Here is a 19,685-nt window from a genome sequence, read left to right as displayed (position 1 = left end):
CCACAGCATCCGGGGGACTTCTGTAGAGGGTAACAGAAAATTGGGGGGGGGGGGGAGCGCTTTTCCCTCCGCCCATACTCTACAATATATAGTGATTGACCATGCGGTTTTTGCCAACATTTGTTTTTTAAAAAAAATAAAAAATAAAAAAAAAATAAAAAAATAAAAATAATCACAGAGAACACACTTAGAGAAGAATTAGCACATCATAGAAATAAGGAAAAAATTATGCGTAAAATTTTTTTCGTTAGAAAATATTTTAACAAAATTATTTTTCAGAGAAAATGATTTCCCTCAAAATATTATTCTACCTTTGGTTCGTATGGAAAATGAGCGACGACGAAAAAACGGACGCAGACTTTTGGCAACCAGCGATGACGATTTGGCAAACTTTGACAATTTGGGAAGGGGAAGCTCAAACTCAAAAAATGGTTTACAGTTTTCAAAAAGCGAACCAATTTTACGGAAATTAAAGACACTTTCCTCGTCAAAGCAAAATGTTTTCGGTTTGACTAAAAAATTTATGTTGCACCAAACACCGAAAAATATGAAAAATATTTTCTAAAAATCATTTTACGCTAAAACAAATGGAGCCTTAATGCATGAGAAAGAGAGAAAAACTAGTTGAAGGTGCAAGGTAAAGAGTTTTTTCCTTTTCAATCCAATTTATTTGTTGTAGTTGGGGCTAAATGGTTCTCTTTGATAACATCATATCATATATATATATATATATATATAAGCTTTAAACACTGAACCGGTCTTTTAAGTAAAAGACCGATAAATTTTAAAGGTTGAACCGGTTTTGTCATGATTTTAACTAATTTATTGTGCTTTAATGAAAAAATCATGGGTGTGAATCTTCATAAGACCAAAATAAAGACTTTTTCACATTACAGCATTAAGTGTCATTATTGTTAGAACAGATTCTGGTATGGTTGTTGGCGAACCGGATGAGCCTATCTCCTCTATCCTGCAAGAGAGAAAGCTACGTCGGGGGGAGTCCGACAATCCCACTCCGATGCTTTTGTCAGTATTATCTCAAGTGTATATTACTCTTAATCGCAGTGAACAATCTAAAAAATACCTGTCTAGTTGTGAAGTATTTATAATGGGAATGTCGAGAATGGTCCGGCTTTTCCATTGGACCACGTGTCAGATCCGGAGTGCTTGATGACTACTCGGATCATGGGATTGAGGTGTACTCTCCACGATCGTTGCCGAGTCGGTCTTTAACCGACTTGAGATCGTAGCGTCGTGGTTCGAACTCCGCAAAGATCGCGGAGTCAACCCTCAACCAGCTTTAGATCGTAGGGGCACCTCCCATTTGTGCGGATCATGGGATTGAGATATATTCTCCACGATCGTTACCAAGTCGGTCTTTAACCGACTTGAGATCGTGGAGTCGTGGGACTTCCTTCATGGTCGTCATAAGTTGCCAAGTCGGTCTTTAACCGTCTTGAGATCGGCTTTTAACCCTCCTTGATCTTTATATAGTGACGGCAAATTACCAAGTCCTTTGGATATGACAGTCTTGGCAAGTCTTAATGGGCCACAATCTTGGCCCATTGGGCAGAATCGGATTTCTTCCCTAACAATTATAGCATTAAGTGGTGAGAATATTTTTTTAAAAATATAAAATTAAAAACTTTTCTTTATCATATCATATATTTATATATATATATATATATATATAAAAGCCGAGTTCTAACTTAGAGTTGGGCTAGAATTGTGACACGTGGCGTGAACCCTTCATTTTTAAACACTAAATTGGTCTTTTAAGTAAAAAACCGGTGAATTTTAAAGGTTGAACTGGTTTTGTCATGATTTTAATTAATTTATTGTACTTAATGAAAAGATCATAGGTGTGAATCTTCATGAGACCAAAATAAAGACTTTTTTCGCATTATAGCATTAATTGTCATTATAGCATTAAGTGATGAGAATTTTTAAAAAAATATATAAAATTAAAAACTTTTTCTTATATATATATAAGCCGAGTTTTAACTTAGAGTTAGCCTAGAATTGTGACACTGGGAGTGAACCCATCATTTTTAAACACTAAACCGGTCTTTTAAGTAAAAAACCAATGAATTTTAAAGGTTGAACAGGTTTTGTCATTATTTTAATAAATTTATTGTGCTTTAATGAAAAGATCATAATGTGAATCTTCATGAGACCAAAATAAAGACTTTTTCGCATTATACCATTAAGTGTCATTATAGCATTAAGTGGTGAGAATTATCACACTGACGATATAAATAATTCACGCTAATTTTCTATTTTATGCTTTAGTAATCAAAATCATGGTTTTCTTCTTACTATTTTTCTTCATACTCATTTTCATTCTAAACTACACCTATGGGAACAAAGATTTTAACATGTTTTAATTTAGAGAAATGTTTCTTGCACACACGTTGTACACAAAGTCCTATGTGATACGCACTAAAAAAAATAAAATTAAAAAACGTAATACGTATCACACTAGCAATATCAGAGATTCTTACTATTAATCCTACTATTAATGCTTTGATAATCAGAATTCGGGATTTTCTCTTGCTACTTTTTACTCTTTACATTTCTTTTCAATTTAAACTACACATCTAGGAATATTTTAAATGTTTTAATTTATATGGATTAAAACTAAAATTATGGTTCTTTTAATAGTAAAATTTTATGTGATTTATATATTCATGGAGTATTCTATGTGCAATGAAGATTTTTTTTTTAAGTTTCAAAATTAAATTATAATTAATAATCCCGTGCATTGTGCAGGTTATGAGCTATATATAAAAGTTGAGTTCTGTATTAGAGAGAACCTAAATTCTATACATGTGGCATGAACCAATTATTTTGAAAGGCTGAATCGTGCGTCTATTGTGATTTATGTGTTTCAATGAAAACAAAATGTTGACTTAAACAAGGGAAACGTTTCCTTCCCCGTCTCACCCTTCTCTCTCTTAACTCTCACAGACGCTCCCTCTCCCTCTCTTTCTTTCTCTTATGTTCTTTTTCTCTTCTCTTTCTTCTTCTCCGCTATTGTCTCTTCTTTCATCTTCTGTTTTCCTTTTCTTTCTCTAACGCACGCTCTCTCTCTCTCTGGTTTTCATATTTCTCTGTTTTTTATTTTTGTCCTTGCGGCAGAATTGAAAGGAGGCAATTTTAAACGCTGATTTGGGGCTTTCGCCTTTTGGTATGTATATTCTTCTCCTCTCTCTCTGATTAGGTTTTTTTTTTATGATGATGTTTTCCTTTTCTTTCTCTCATGCACGCGCGCGCTCTCTCTCTCTCTCTCTGTCTGCTTTTCGTATTTCTCTATTTCTTAGTTTTTCTCTGTTTCGTATTTGAAGACCTAAAAAACATTATGTGAATGTAGTTAGTTTACTGCAAAATCTAGCCATATAATAAACAACAAGCATTTTATGTTTTGTATAGAAAACAGACCTATCAATGAAGTGTGGATTCATTGAGGGACGTAACATTAGTTGGCATATGATCATCTATGAGGGCACATGTATCGTCAGTATTACCTTGATACTATGCTTCTCTGTAACTGTTTCTTATTTCTTCCAAAAATTCAAATTATATATATATATATATATATATATATATATATATATATATATATATATATATATATATATATATATATATATATATATATATATATATCAGTATACAGAATTTGTTCGAGTATTGGAGATTATGATGTTAAACTTAAGGTGTCACATGCATTATGTGAGGTACATGAATCAGGATAAGGCACATCCTGTGCACATATTTTCTATTTAAGACATAGATGAATAGAGGAATCAGGATAATTTGCACAATACTAATTTTTCTGTGTCCCCATGGGTATATTTGAGTTCACCATGCAATGTGGAGTTCCGTTGTTAGAGTTCTTATCATTGACATTTCCAAGAACTTGGTTAATAGGAGTAAGAAGGCCTAAATCTTTTGTTCTCACTTTCGATTTTATCTTGGTATTGAAAGAAGTATCAAAATTTGTTCAAGTATATATAGCAGGAAGTCTGGAATGAAGCCCATGTTGTGTGTTGAAATTATTTAAGTGGCTTTAAGTTTGGCACAAAATTCTTTTGGACGTTTTATATTGAGCTTGAAAGGGGGCAATTTTTAACGCTGATTTGGGGCTTTCGGTATGTATATTCTTCCCCTCCCCCTTTCTCTCCGATTTTTTTTTTTCCTTTTTCTCTCACTCTCATAAGAACATCTTGGAATATTTTGATATAAGGTATCGAGAGAGAGAGAGGAGATCGTAGAAGATGACGATTGCTTACTACCTCCCATTGGCAATTGAAAAAAATGCCTTTGAACTTTTCTTTCAAGTTTCGACAGCTTGTAAACCTTTTTTTTTTTTCAATTCAGGACAGGGTTTCTTTTTATTCAATTTAGGAGAGAGAAAATAGAAATTACAACATAAGAAATAAAATAAAGGATGAACAACTTAAATAAAGCCTCAAAACAATTAGAAATAAAATCTCAAAACAACTAAAAATGAGTTCAATAAAACCTACAACTATTAAAAATCTATCAAATAATTAAATTACTCAGGCCAATGGGAGAACTTAAGCCTCTTCTAGAACTTCTAAAAACAAAACTACTTCTATAGTTTAGCAAGCGAAAAGACACTTCACAACAAGAGAACAAGTACAGAAGAAGATTGAATCAAAGCGTTAGAAGAAAAGCTTCACCTCGGTTTTCGGTAAGGGCAATACTCGAGAGAGCTTGGTGGACATCAAAATGGGAACTGCAACCAGATATGAGGTTCTCCAAAGTAAAAAATAAGGTACCAGTTTTGAAGATCTAGTGAGGAAGAAGATGGGGGAAGCCAACGATCTGCTGCGTGAACCATTGTTAAATAATTGCCCCAAAAGTTTAAACTGATAGGAATAGGTAAATTTAATTATTTAATACTCTCCTTCACATGTGGGCTTAAACTTCCTTTTAATAGGTGAGGCTCAACACGTAGAATATTTTAATTGAAATGTAAGTGAATTGTGGAGTCAGGGTTCGAACTCATAACTTCTAATTGTGATACCATGTTAAATCACCACTTGTATCAAAACTTTAAGCTATTAGGAAGAAGTAAATTAAATTCTTTCATTAATCTTTAACAACCATAAATTGGAGAAGGAAGAGGCGGCGCGTGCGCCGTTGTGGCGCGTGTTGAACATGTGTACGTTGGAATGGACGAAGTTAATGGGAGTAGCAGATGCTAGTGGTGCTGAAGAGGACGAAGTCGGCTGATCCCCAGTTGGAGCGGAGTGGCGGAACGCGGTTTGGAAAAAAGGGGAGAAAGAGGAGGAGGTGGAAGGGAGGAGTACTAGAGCTCCTCCATCCTCCAATCCGCAGTTGGCGTAGAGCAAGCTAGAGAAGATAAGGAAAAAGGGAAAGACACTCGCATAGAGGGGAGGAGAGATGAGTGATGAGTACCAAATATTGTATATTTTGACCCCTTAATTTGCATTTGTTAAACCTTTAGTATTGTTATTTTTTATATTTTAGAGTTTTGCAGGCATTGAGAGGAAATGACAGTCTTTGGAGGGAATAATATTTTGTCTAATAAAAGACTCAGGGTGCAACGCCAGTGTGATTCAAATTATAGAATACTTTGTCTTGACCTTGGGGGAACTGAAATGCTATTGATCTATAGCATATATTTTTCCTTCTTTCTTATACACATGACTGGGAGTGAGCAGTGCAGCATTTTCATAGTTTTATATTTGTTTTGTCCCAGCAGCCGTGCATGCATGAGACCCAAGCCAAGGTTTCTTTCCATATCAGACACGTTTTCTCTTCAAAATTGGCAAGCACCGAGACTGAGCATGCACATTTTCTCCAAATGGCAGCAAATCGTGAGAAGTGCATTTAAGATCAAGAGGACACGATTTTCTCCAGCCTTGCAAGGGACCGAACGAACGTGTAAAAATTGCCTTGGAGAGCAATTGTCACCATGAGACAAGTTAGCACAGAGAATCTTGGGTTTACTTTAGGAAGGCCTAGCAGCACATGAATTTTGTCCATGGAAAGTTGCAGCACCGATTGAGCATACATATCAAATTAGTTAGATTAGTTTTTAATCTAGTTGTAATTCTGTTCAATCTGTTAGATTAGTTCATACACGTGTAATTATCCTATTCGCTTCCCTGTTTGTATATATACAAACCTTACTGTAATATTTCAGTTTACAGAATGAGATCAGATTTTAGTCTCACTTTCTCTCTCTGAGGTCATCTTCTTCCTTACATTCACTCTACACATTCAGATTCTGTAGTGGTATCAAAGCGTTCAACCATGAACGATTCTTCTGCTATTCCTTCTCTATTTCCAATGAGAATGCTTCTAGTCCGTTCTTTCTTCACAATTGCGACAATCCCAGCACGATGCTCGTATCTCAAACTTTGACCGGTGATAATTTCAGCACTTGGCGTCGATCTATGGAGATGGCTTTCACTGCCAAAAATAAAGTCAGTTTTCTTGATGGTTCCATTCCTAAACCATCTTCTATCGATCCTTCCATTTCTGCTTGGACGCAATGCAATACGATGGTCCTCTCGTGGATCCTCAACTCGATCTCTGCTGAGATAGCCAATAGCGTGATCTTCATTGATTCAGCTGCTGCTATGTGCTCCGATCTTCAAGAACGATTCTCTCAGAGCAATGGTCCCAGAGTTTTTCAGCTGCAGAAGAAAATCTTTGTTCTTGCTCAAGGTAACAATTCAGTCAGTGCCTATTATACTCAATTGAAGAGGCTTTGGGACGAATTACTGAGTTTTCGTTCGGTTTCCAATTGTTCTTGCGGTGGATCGAAGGTTCTTGTTGAGCACCATCACCAAGAGTATGTATTTCATTTTCTCATGGGCTTAAACGAGTCTTTTGCTAACATCAGAAGTCAGATTCTTCTGATAGATCCTCTTCCACCTATCAATAAGGTGTTTTCCTTGGTGATTCAAGAAGAGAGGCAGCGAGAACTTTGTGCTTCTTCTTCCTTTGTTCATGACACAACAGCTCTCCTCACTAAGACTGATCCTTCTTCTTCCAATTCATATCCAAAACAGTCACATTTTCGCATACCACGTCCTCTTTGTTCTCACTGTGGTCTTTTAGGTCACACTATTGAAAAATTTTACCAGCTTCACGGCTATCCTCCGGGTTATAAACCTAAGCCTCGACCTGCTTCCGCTCATCAGGTTCAGAATCTTGGTCAATTGCTTGCTCTCCTCAAGCCACATGACATTCCTGCCAGTTCGCCAACTCTAGCAAGTTCCTCTGCACCTCCACAAAGATCATATCTTCTCTAACATGGCGGGTAATATCCAGACTTTTACTCATGCTTCTTGTCCATTAGATAAGAGGTTTTCGGTATTTTCTTGTAATTCTTTTATTCAAATCCATCAAATTCGTCATACATGGATTATAGACACCGAAGCTACTGATCATATGATTAGCTCTGTCACATTGTTTACTTCCATTACTGCTATTGTCTCTCAAAAAGTTAAACTGCCTAATGGTCACTTTGCTCAAGTAACACATATTGGCACTATTAGACTATTTGAATATCTTACTCTTACAAATGTTCTTTGTGTCCCTTCCTTTTCATTCAATCTCATCTCTGCCAGCCAATTGCTTAGGACTATTCATTGCTGTCTTATTTTTATTGTTAGTTTCTGTTTTATGCACACTTGGAGGATGATTGGCATGGGTAGACAACGTGGTGGCTTATTTCATTTTCTGCAAACATCCAAGGCAACTACTCCATCTTTTCCTGAATTGTCTTGTACTGCTTTTGTTTCTAGTCTTGTTAAGACTATAAATGCCGATCTGTGGCATTTACGTTTAGGACATTTACCTCAATCTCGATTATCTCTTTTACATGATGTACTTCCTTCCATTACTTGTAAATCCACTACTGTTTGTACAGTTTGCCCACTAGCTTGCTAAAGAAGGCTAAGTTTTCCAACTAGTTCTTCTATATCAAGTTCAATTTTTGACTTGATTCATGTAGATATCTGGGGACCATTTTTGGTTCAAGCAATAAATGGCAGCTCTTTCTTTCTTACTATTGTAGACGATTTTAGTTGTTTTACTTGGGTTTACTTGCTTCAATCTAAAACTCAAGTTCGCAATTTACTTCAATCCTTTTATACTTTTGTTAAAACTAAATTTCAGCTTAAAATCAAAGCGATTCGATCTGATCATGGGGCTGAATTTTGTATGTCTGAATTTTAATCTTCAAAAGGTATTTTACATCAATTGAGTTGTGTTGAAACTTCACAACAAAATTATGTTGTGGAGTGTAAACATCAACATTTGCTTAATGTTGCTCGAGCATTAAGATTCCAATCTCAATTACCTCTTAAGTTTTGGGGTGATTGTGTTTTAACTTTGGTTCATATCATAAACTGAATACCTACTCCTAATCTGTCCAATAAATCTCCCTATGAATTACTCTTTTCCAAATTACCTTCTTATATACACTTAAAGGTTTTTGGATGTCTCTGTTTTTCTTCTACTCTTACCCCCAAATAGATCAAAGTTTAATGCTAGAGCTAAGCCTTGTGATTTCATTGGATATCCCTCTAATTCCAAAGGTTATAAACTCTATGATTTAGCTACTCATTCTGTTTTTGTTTCTCGGGATGTAGTTTTTCATGAGCATATTTTTCCATTTGCTTCTCAACTTACGAAATTCAATTCTGATGGATGTTTTGTTGTTCCTACACCCATTTCGGATACATCTATTCCTATCAATAATTCTGATTCTACTCCTTCTGATTCTATTCCTATCAATTCTGATTCTACTTCTTCTTTAAATCATAATTTATGATTCTGTTGTTCGATATTCTACCCATGTTCAGCATACACCTGGATATTTGCAGCAATATCATTGCAATTTAGTAACTCAATCTACTCATCCGGTTGGTTCTACAAGTTATATTTCAGGTATACAACATGATATCTCCTCTGTGATTATACTCATCTTTCTCCTTCTTATAAACACTTTCGTTGTTCTGTTTCTTCCCACATTGAGCCAAAATCCTTTTTCCAAGCTGTTAAAAATCCTCAATGGCGTGATGCCATGGCTGCTGAGATCAGTGCTTTGGAAGCTAATAGTACTTGGGTAGTCACGGATCTTCCTCCCAATAAAAATCCCATTAGTTGTAAATGGGTATACAAATTAAAGCTTAAGGCTAATGGTGAAGTTGAGAGATACAAAGCTCAGTTGGTCGCAAAAGGATATACTCAGTGTGAAGGTCTAGACTACTATGACACATTCTCCCCGGTTGCAAAGCTCACAACCGTTCGGTGTATACTTGCTCTTGCTGCAATGAAGAATTGGCATCTTCATTAGTTGGACGTTAATAACTCATTTCTTCATGGCGACTTGGCTAAAGAAATTTATATGAAACTCCCTCCCGGTTTCGCAAGTTCAGGACCTTCTAAAGTCCGCAAATTGCAAAAATCCCTCTATGGTCTTAAGCAGGCCTCTAGGCAATGGTTTGCCAAATTTTCTTCCACTTTGATTTCCCACGGTTTTACACAATCGAAGGCTGACTACTCATTGTTCACTCTTACACAAGCTTCCTCTTTTATTGCTTTGCTTGTTTACATCGATGATATAGTCATTGCTAGTGACAATGTTGCAACAGTTTTGGAGCTTACTCAGTTTCTTAATAGTGTTTTCAGCCTCAAAGATCTTGGTCCATTGAAGTTCTTTCCTGGTATAGAGGTTGCCCATAGTGCTAAATGGATTTCTATCTCTCAACATAAATATGCCTTGGAGATTCTAGAGGATTCTGGTGTTCTTGGTGCTAAACCAGTCCTCTTTCCCATGGATTCGAATCTCAAACTTTCTCGGGGTGATGGTGAGCTTATTGATGATCCTTCTAGTTATCAAAGGTTAATTGGCAGATTGGTTTACTTAACCATTACACAGCCAGATCTTTCATATTCGGTTCAATTATTGAGTCAATTTATGGATTCACCTAGAAAGCCACATATGGATGCTGCATTTCGGGTTTTGAGGTATTTGAAATCTTCTCCCGGGCAGGGTCTTTTCTTTCCTTCCGATTCTCCTCTTAAGCTGAAGGCTTTTTGCGACTCGGATTGGGCTGCATGCCCAGATACTCGAAGGTCAGTTACTGGTTTTTATGTATTTTTGGGTGACTATGATCTCTTGGAAATCAAAGAAGCAGCATACGATTTCAAGGTCTTCTGTTGAGGCCGAATACCGGTTTAAGGCTACTATGACATGTAAGATTACTTGGTTAATCGCTTTGTTTAAAGATCTTCAACTCTCTCATCCTCAGGCTACATTGCTTTTTTGTGATAATCATGCTGCCCTTCTCATAGCAGCTAACCCGGTTTTTCATGAACGCACTAAGCACATTGAGTTGGATTGCCATATTGTGCGTGAGAAAATTTCTCAAGGTTTGATTCGGACTTTACTTGTCAAATCTGCTCACCATCTTGCAGATATCTTTACAAAAGCTTTACCTAGACTTTTGTTTCATGATCTCCTATCCAAGATGAATGTTATAAACATATTCCATCCATCTTGCGGGGGGCTATCAGATTAGTTAGATTAGTTTTCAATCTAGTTGTAATTCTGTTCAATCTGTTAGATTAGTTCATACACGTGTAATTATCCTATTCACTTTCTTGTTTGTATATATACAAACCTTATTGTAATATTTCATTTTACCGAATGAGATCAGATTTCAGCCTCACTTTCTCTCTCTGAGTTCATCTTCTTCCTTGCATTCACTCTACACATTCAGATTCTGTTAATACAAGTTCTCTCCACACTTGGCAATCACTCGAGATTATCATTTTTTTTTCCATGTAGACTTGTAGCCGTGCACCAAATTAGGACACCTTCCTTCCATAACTGCCACCTGTGCACCAATCGAATCAACGCGTGATTCATTCTAGAATAGACCAAATGAAGACAAGTTTCTGAATAGGTGCCAGTGTGCATTATTTCTAAACCTAAAAGAGCCATGCAACAATGTCATTCTATATTTGGAACAATTGAAAGACAGCAGGTGTGCGGCGCAAGGAGAACCAAAAATAGAGCACATAATTTTCCATAGCAAGCAGCATGTTTTCCGCTTGCACGTGGTCTGCTGTATATTATTCGTTAGGACGTGGAGGAGGCGCTAAAAACCCTAGGGATTTGTGGCTATATATATGCTTCTTTTCTTTTCATGTAGAGTGTGGGGGGCTTAAGCGAAAAGCTCCTCTTTGTACATAACGGGCAGCTGGGTTCTTTGACTTTTATTTTCCTGCAACTTTTTCTTTTTGTAAGTCTTTTATTTTTATGTTCTTAATGAAAGTTAGTGTTTTGTTTTTAGCCATGAAAGACTAATTTTTCCACTAACGTTGAAGATGAAGTTTTGCCATTAATTACATTTCGTATTTTCTTGTTTTGTTCGTATAATCTGAATGTATGTTTATTTCAATTCAATTAAAGAATTAAAACTCTTTTAATTGATTATTTCGATTAATATATGTGTAAACGTTGGATATTCAATGTGTTTCATCCAACATATACATTGAATCTTTTGATTTAATTTGGATATCCATTGTGATTTGTTAATCAAACGAATACATTGGATGGTTTTGAATTAAATTGGATATTCATTGTGATTTGTAGAAATGATGGATTCATTGAATCTTTCAATAGGTAATTTTATGAAAATTAGAACATGCATAAGATGTATGAACAAATATGAGAATATGTTCTTTGATTTGGCGAGGTGGATTCTAAAACCTTAATGCTTTTTATTGATTGTTTTCATTCTATTTTATTTTATCTTATTATTTTGCATAAAAACCCCAAAAATTCAGCACAAGGCTAAAATATGATTAATTTAGAAATTGATTTTAGCAACGCAATTCCATGTGGATTCGACCCCATACTTGCACACACTATATTATGAACGATTCGTGCACTTGCGAGTAATTTAAAACTCATAACAATGAGCCTCTCCGAAAAAAAAAAAAAAAAAAAAAAAAAAAGAAAAAAAAGAAAAAAAAAAAGCCAAACTTCGCACAACGCGAGGGGGACTTCTGGCTCAATTTGAGTGTAGCAGATCAAGTACAAACAGAAAACAATCCTCAAATTGAGTTCTATAAAACCAAGGTTCAATTATTCAGCAACAGCAAGCCTCTCTTCCTTTCGTAAAGAAAGGAAATTCTAGGCTTTTGAGTTGTGATAAGTGAATGCAGCATACAATTAGCAAATACTAGTTAACTACAAATCCAGGCATTGTACACAGTACGGGCACAAAAGTATAGACAAGAAAAAAGACATGTTTTCATTTGCATAGGCGATAAGTAGGAATTGCAAGTAGATGCTTGGCTCTTGGTGTTATGAGACCAAACTCCTCAGTCATATCCAACTCATTTGGCAGCATGTTATCAGGAAGTTCCCAATCAAAGCAATGGACTAGTTGTGCTACCACTAGCCGAACCACAGTTAGACCCAATTGCATCCCCGGGCAGCCTCTTCTACCGGACCCAAATGGGATAAGTTGGAAGTCACGTCCCCGGACATCAATATCACTCCCAACAAATCTCTCTGGGAAGAACTTCTCTGCATCACTCCAAACACTTGGGTCTCGCCCAATTGCCCATATGTTTATTATCACTTTAGACTTCTGGGGTATGTGGAAACCGTTGACAGTGCAATCCACCATGGCCTCATGAGGCAGCAACAACGGTGCTATTGGATGTAGCCTGAATGTTTCCTTTAAAACCATGTCCAAGTACTCCAAGCTATCCAAGTCCGATTCCTCCACCATCCTCTTCAAGCCCACCACATCTTTCAGCTCTTTTTGAACTTTCTTCATTACCCGAGGATGCTTCATTAGTTCTGACAGTGCCCACTCAATTACCGTTGCTGATGTGTCCATTGAGCCTCCAAGCATGTCCTACAAAAAGAATGATTGTCAGAAAATTTAATTTTCTAATTGAAACAGTTCAAGTAGTATGAATAATTACCAAAATTATGGCTTTGATATTGGAGCGTTCAATACGGTACTCAGATTCTTCAGATCCCATGAAGCTCAACATGACATCAACGAAGTCCTTGGTCTTATTTTCGTCCTTGGATTGGACTCATCGATGATCTTCTCAAAAAAGTCATCAAAGATCTTACTAACGTACAGCCTTCATTCGTCGTGTCAGCCCCTGCAGGTCAAGGGGCGCAAGGCAAGGAATATAATCACCAAGGTTGGGAGTTGCTCCCAGCTGCATGGCTTCGTGCATTACAGCCTTCAATCCCTTCTCATCAAGATCCTTGTCCATGTACTTCTTCCCACACACCATACGGCAACTCATATCTGCGCTGAGAGATGAAACCTTGGCACTCAGATCAACAGCAACACAATCACGGGCAGCCTCTCGAATAAACTCTATCAATAGGCCAAGTTCTTCTTTTCTCATGGATTTGAAAGAATTGATTTTATGGTTGCTAAGCAATTTCGAGAGTGCACATCTTACGTATGTTGCGCCAATAAGAGCCATACGGAGACATGGACAAGCTCTTTTGCTCATAAGAGATGTACTTTGAGGCCTCAAGAGGTGGTCTACTAGCAAACACGAGGTCGTGTGCTTTAAGGAACTGCTCAGCAGCCTGAGGCGATGAGACAACGATGCCAGGCACCAAGCCTAAGCGCAAGTACATGATGGGGCCATGTTTTTGGGCAAGTCGATGGAGATTGCGATGAGGTAATTTGATGGAAATCAAGGCACTGCTTCGAAGGATCTCGTTCAAGTACCAATTGGGCCGGTTACGAGAGCACGAGCAAAGAAGTTCAAGGATGTGCTCAACGGACGCATCCAAGAGTTATGAGCTCAAGCAAATTCGTGAAGGCCCATTGAGCATGATCCACGTGGGCAACAAAAAATCTTCACCTTGATTCAAGTTCTAGAAGGATCCGGTCAAGGCTAAGAATTGCTGAGATTGTTCGTTAATTTAGAAGGATCGGATTGCATGACTTTATTTTCTTTACCTACCTAAGATCTTTATTTATTTCTTTCCTTTTAGGATTAGGACTTTATTTTCTTTCCTTGCTAGGAATTGATTTGTTTACTTATTAGGATTAGGATTACTTTCTCCGCAAGTAATTTTCTTGTATAAATAGGTGTGCCTACCATGTAATCAACATACATTGATTATTCATAAAACTTGTGAGGTTTATTCTCTTTAGTTCTTTGAAGAACTACGCGAACTTATCGGGATTTCCCGTGGTGTTCATCTCGACTTATCAAACGGAGTTTCCACCACCGTTTGTGGCGTCTTCCTTATACCAAGGTTCTTGTTTGTCATAAACAACGGGTCGAGGTCTTCCATTCGAATCTATCCTTAGAACGATCTTGGGTTCCCTTTCATTGTTGGGTCTCGTTATTATTGACGGGTTTCACATCATAATTCCCCTAACATGTGAAGGTTCCCGAAGATAGGGAGCCCTCTTGGACCAGGAGGTAATTTCTTCTTGTTGCTACTGCTTTTCCATGCCCATTCTCGTGTTAAAAGTTCATGGGCATTACTTACCCTCAAAAGAGGCCTTAAGAGAGGAGGGGTGTCCATGGCTTATAAAGTCTACAAGACAAGGATCTCTTAAAAATGTGGGACACTTCAACACGCCCCCTCACGTGTGGCATCTTTGGCTAAACACGTGTTCAACAACAGGAGGGAAAGGCCCATCATTGTCAAAGGAACCTGTTCTGATACCATGTAAAAAGTCTATGGGCCTTATTCACCCTCAAAAGACGCCTTGAGAAATGAGGGGACACCATGACTTATAAAGTGTCCAAGTGAAGGAAATCTTAGCAATGTGGGACACTTTAGCACGCCCCCTCACGTATGGCAACTAATAGCCAAACACATGGATAACAACGAGAGAGAAAAACCAATCATCTTATAAAGTCTATAAGACAAGGATCTCTTAGCAATGTGGGACACTTTAACATCTCGCAAGAGAAAAGCAAGCGTCACCAGTGCAGCAATGGTCCATGTCCAAGCCATGGTGGGCATGTTTCATCCAGATGCAGGCAGGGCTCAGCAGCAACAAGAGAAAACACCCGTCAGAGAGAGTTTTTCTTTTCTTTTTCTTCTTTTTTTCTTTGTGAAATTATGGATAATTGACTAGTGTGTAATCGTCAGAGAACGATAGTCAAGGGGTTTGGCTGAGCCTGAGACAAAACGAGTACCCACTTGATGGAATTTTCCTTCCGACAAAGGCTACTACACAATTTAGAAATGAGAAATTCTTGTACAAGCATCCTTTCTTTGACTAATGACTAAGTTCATTACTAGAAGATGTCTTATAAGCGTTTTTTCCTTAAAATAAGAAAAATTTGAAAAAAAGTTACAAAAATAAACAAGTCACAAAAATTGCCTTATTTTAAGGCTTCATCCTTAAGTAGTTACAGTGTTAACCAATATATTATTTTAATTAAAAAAAAATCTCTCTCTCTCCTCTCTTCTTCACGCCTCATTTTTATTACGAAAGTAATTGGTGCACAATAATTATGTAACTTTTATGTACATTTCTAGACATATAGGTGATGGAACCCACGTGCCACCACAAGGTTCCACATAAGACCCATCTCATGTCTCTAGACTCCTGCACAATAGTTACACAAATTTTGTGCAGGAGCCTTTTTTTTCCTTTCACCCCTTCTCCTTTCTTTTCATTCTCCTTCCTTTACTAACTAGAACAAGTAGCTGAACCAGCCCCAATTCTGCAACTCCAATTCTTGGAGCGTCAAGCACTCAACAGAATACTTGGAGCTTAATTATGATATATACAAGCAAATATTTGTACGTGATAGATATACAGAATACTAGAGCAATAACAAAAACTTGGCACACTAAATCCTGCTTTGAGTTTGAATCCATTCATCTTTTTCCTTGCTTCAGCTAGGCAATCTTCAATATATCATTAGTATTTCAACAAGGTAGAGAAAAAGTGGACCTTTCTAGGATGTTAGGAGGAGGGCTTCACGATTGCGGCCAAGCAGACTTAATGTTGTTGCAGCTATTTGATGTCCAGACAACCCAGCAAGATTAAGCTGTTCATCTGCTGATGCGTGCTCTATGTAGTTGTCTGGTAGAACAATTGGACGCCACTTGAAAAGTTGAACCAGAAAATTAACAAAAAAAAAAAAAAAAAGTATTTGAAATGGGCAAATTGGGGGTCGGGATGAACTGGACCTTGGAGAAGAAGACATAGCCGCAATTTTGAGCGAGAGAAATTGAGAAGAAGATGAAGAAGGGGTGTTGTGTTGAAGAAGAAGATGAAGAATGGGTGTTGGAAGGGACAAACAGTGAATAAGAATCTACCATTTCTGTTCTAACATGTGCAGTGAATAGTGAATAGTGAGTCCCACACTGCTAGTGAGCCTTTTCGTAAAACGTAAAAGCTTCTCTAATCACTTAAAACGTGAATCTGACTCACATGGTACTCAATCAGTCGATCACTACACAACAATCACTTATTGTGGTAGGGCTATTAATCATAGAGGTGAGAATTAGAGTACGTATGAAAATATTATTGCAAATATTCAAACAGTTCTTACTGAATTTCATAGTTGAATAACCTGTCATACAAAAAGAGGAACAAATTCGGCCGCACATATTTTGGCACAATATGAATCATAGTATTTGGATAGGAGGTGTTATTCCCCATTGTATTTGCGAGATTCTTTTGTCAAACTCTTTATCTTTGGTTTTGTAGAGTCTTTTGCTCCGGTTGATTTTACGTTATCAATAAAATTATTATTATTTTTCTTAAAAAATAATAAAATAATAATAATTCAGTCAATCACTACACAGCAATCACGGAGCCAAAATTTTGCCTCAAATCAATGGAGACAAAAATCGATTAAAATATTAAAAAATATCATTAACAAAATAAATAAATAATTCAATAAAATTTAAACTTTTTTTCACACCTAACCTTAATTTGTTCGAGCCTTATTTTGGCAAACAATACAAAAATTTTCCATTTTATTTTTACATTTTCCAATAACAATCAACATCTAAATATTTCAACTTTTTTTACTTTTTATATCACATCAATAATTTTTTATTCCTATTCAAATAAAAAAAATTCACTACAATACAAATTATTTTTCACATTTCTATGTAAATTATTTTTACTCATCTATCACTTTTTACTATTTCCAAAATTAACTACCCGGCCACTATCCTGTTCTGCACAGTACTTTGCCAAATAAGGCCTTAGTTGAGGCATTGTTTGGCAACTATCTCCCTCTCTTATTTTCATTTATTAAAAAAAAAAAAAATGAACTTCTTTTCAAGACGATTAGCAAACAGCTTTTTTCACCTTTCTCTTTCAAAAATTTGAACCTCATTTTTTAACTTTATATCACATCAGTCACTTCTTATTACTATTCAAACAAAAAATTCACAACAAAACAATTTACCAAGCGACCCTCAATTAAAAAAGTAAGTATAAGTGTAGCAATCCTGTTTTCTGAATAAGTAATTAAAACGTCTACAGTATGAGAACAATCAAATGGATGAATTTAGTACCCAAAAAATCCATTGGTCCTTGCCAACTTTCAAATCCCAAGCTCTGAGCCCACAAGTGAATTTACAAGATCAATCCCTATCAATTTGAGTCATCCAACCCCGACAATTTTTCGCTAATGAAGCACAAAAATCTTACTTGAACATTCAAACACAAGTTTTTCAAACAAAGAAACACATTTGATTCCTTCTAAACCTTGAATTAAACCTAATTTAATCTGATAAAACCTTAGCTTCACTAGGGCTGTACAAACAGGGCGACTATATATATATATATAAACACCAACTGGCGTCGTTTTCGTATTAATATATATATATATATATATATATAGAACCTTTTACCCTTAGTGTGTATTTCTGAACTGCGCACTCATATTTTGTGAATTTGCTTCTTCAAGTTGAATTGATGCCATATATTATTTTCTTTCTCAATTTAGTTAAGCTGGAGCTTGTAACACATAAATTTCACTCCCACTCTGGAGCTGATGAAGGAAACTGATTATTACTCCTATGGCTTGCTTGGCCTTTAAAAAATAATAAATAAATAAATAAATAAAAAGGCATATGTATTTTTCTTTATTCTTGAACATTAATCGATTTAAGCTCAAAAAAATTAAAATAAGCTCAAAACCGGCCCAAAATGTCCAAAAGCCCACGTATAAAAAGCAGTTATCAAACTGCCAGTCATAGGTTTTAATAACTGATAACTGCCTAAGCGGAGCAGCTGTTAAAATTCAATAACAGCCATAGGCGGTTAGCGGTTGGAGCAAATAACTGCTAACCGCAATTGCTTGTACAAGCCTAAGCTTCACTACTAATGCAAGTAATGAATCCCTCTAAACCACTTTATATATAATAGCACATGCAAATTAAACCATTAAAACCTAGAGCTGAATACGAGAATTACGGAAGTCTAAGAATTTACAACCGAGGAATAAGAAAATATTTAAAAGGTTTAAAATTTTTACCAATTGGCTTGGCCGGCATTGGACGTGGTGGCGGAGATGGCCAAGGTGCCGCACATGGATGCGGAGGAGAACTCGGTTGTGGGCAGGTGGAGCCTAGACGAGGGTGTAGAGGGGCTTAAGCTCACCAGAGAGGACAAACGCCGAATCTAGAGGCATGCACATCGAGCCAAGGCGTGTGGCGCCAAGCCATCTTGCATCACTACCTTAACACCCACAACTAGCCTAATCAGCCACATTACCAACACTACAAAAAAAAAAAAAAAAAAAAGACATTTATGGACGGTTTTTTTCTAGACGGTTTCTAAAACCGTCTAGAAAATAAAATTCGCAGACGGTTTTTTTGAAACCTTCTGGAAAAAATTTATTATGGACGGTTTGATTAAACCGTCTATAAAATTTCATATGGTTTTAACTAAACTGTTTGGAAATTTTCATTTCCAGACGGTTTTATAAAAATCGTCTATAAATTTATGGGCGGTTTTTTTTAAAACAGTCGGTATATTTTATTTCCAGACGGTTTAGTTAAAACCGTCTGGAATTTTATAGACGGTTTTTACCAAACCGTCTGGAATTTTTTTTTCCCACGCCATGTCATTGCTGCCGTATAGGTCGGTGTGCATGCCTCTTATTTTTTCCCACGCCTTTTTTTTTCCCAAACGGTTTTTACCAAATCGTGATACCTCTTATTTCACCACATTCGTCAGATTTATTTCCCAACCAAAATCAGAACCATCGATCTCTCTCTCTCTCTCTAGCTCTCTCTGATCTCTCAGTCTTCTTCTTCCCCCAAAACTCTCTTCTCCCCAAAAAACTCTCTTCTCCCCAAATATCTCTTCTCTCTCTCGTCTCTCTGATGCTTCTCACTAGGTGGCGATCTCGCCCAGATACGCGTCCACGGTCTTGGCGACTCTCTGCATTGCAGTGGAGCAGTGCTCTCCGAAATCACCGGCGACCTCGTTGTCCATGGTATCGATGTTCTCGTCATCCTCGTTGACGGGGATGGACGTGACGTAGGCGTCGCAGTCGTTGCTGCCGTATAGGTCGGTGTCGAAGGTGACAGAGGTCAAGGAAGCCAGTTGCTGCTCCATACGCCTCCGCTCTTCCTGGGTCTTCGCGATCTCCGGGTCCAT

At 37.0% G+C, this 19,685-nt stretch overlaps 1 protein-coding gene and 1 pseudogene across 1 annotated transcript; one reads left to right on the top strand and one right to left on the bottom strand.

The window, feature by feature from the left end:
- Positions 1-6,461: 6,461 nt before the first annotated feature.
- On the top strand, positions 6,462-7,319 carry LOC133856770 (uncharacterized). The gene has a single exon (XM_062291819.1). The coding sequence runs from the start codon at positions 6,462-6,464 to the stop codon at positions 7,317-7,319; it is 858 nt and encodes a 285-aa protein (XP_062147803.1).
- A 4,807-nt stretch (positions 7,320-12,126) lies between these two features.
- Positions 12,127-19,685, bottom strand: LOC133856769 (cytochrome P450 71AU50-like; annotated as a pseudogene).

Source organism: Alnus glutinosa, chromosome 14 (assembly GCF_958979055.1).
Source record: "Alnus glutinosa chromosome 14, dhAlnGlut1.1, whole genome shotgun sequence".
Taxonomy (NCBI): domain Eukaryota; kingdom Viridiplantae; phylum Streptophyta; class Magnoliopsida; order Fagales; family Betulaceae; genus Alnus; species Alnus glutinosa.
This window is presented reverse-complemented; position numbering and strand designations above follow the sequence as displayed.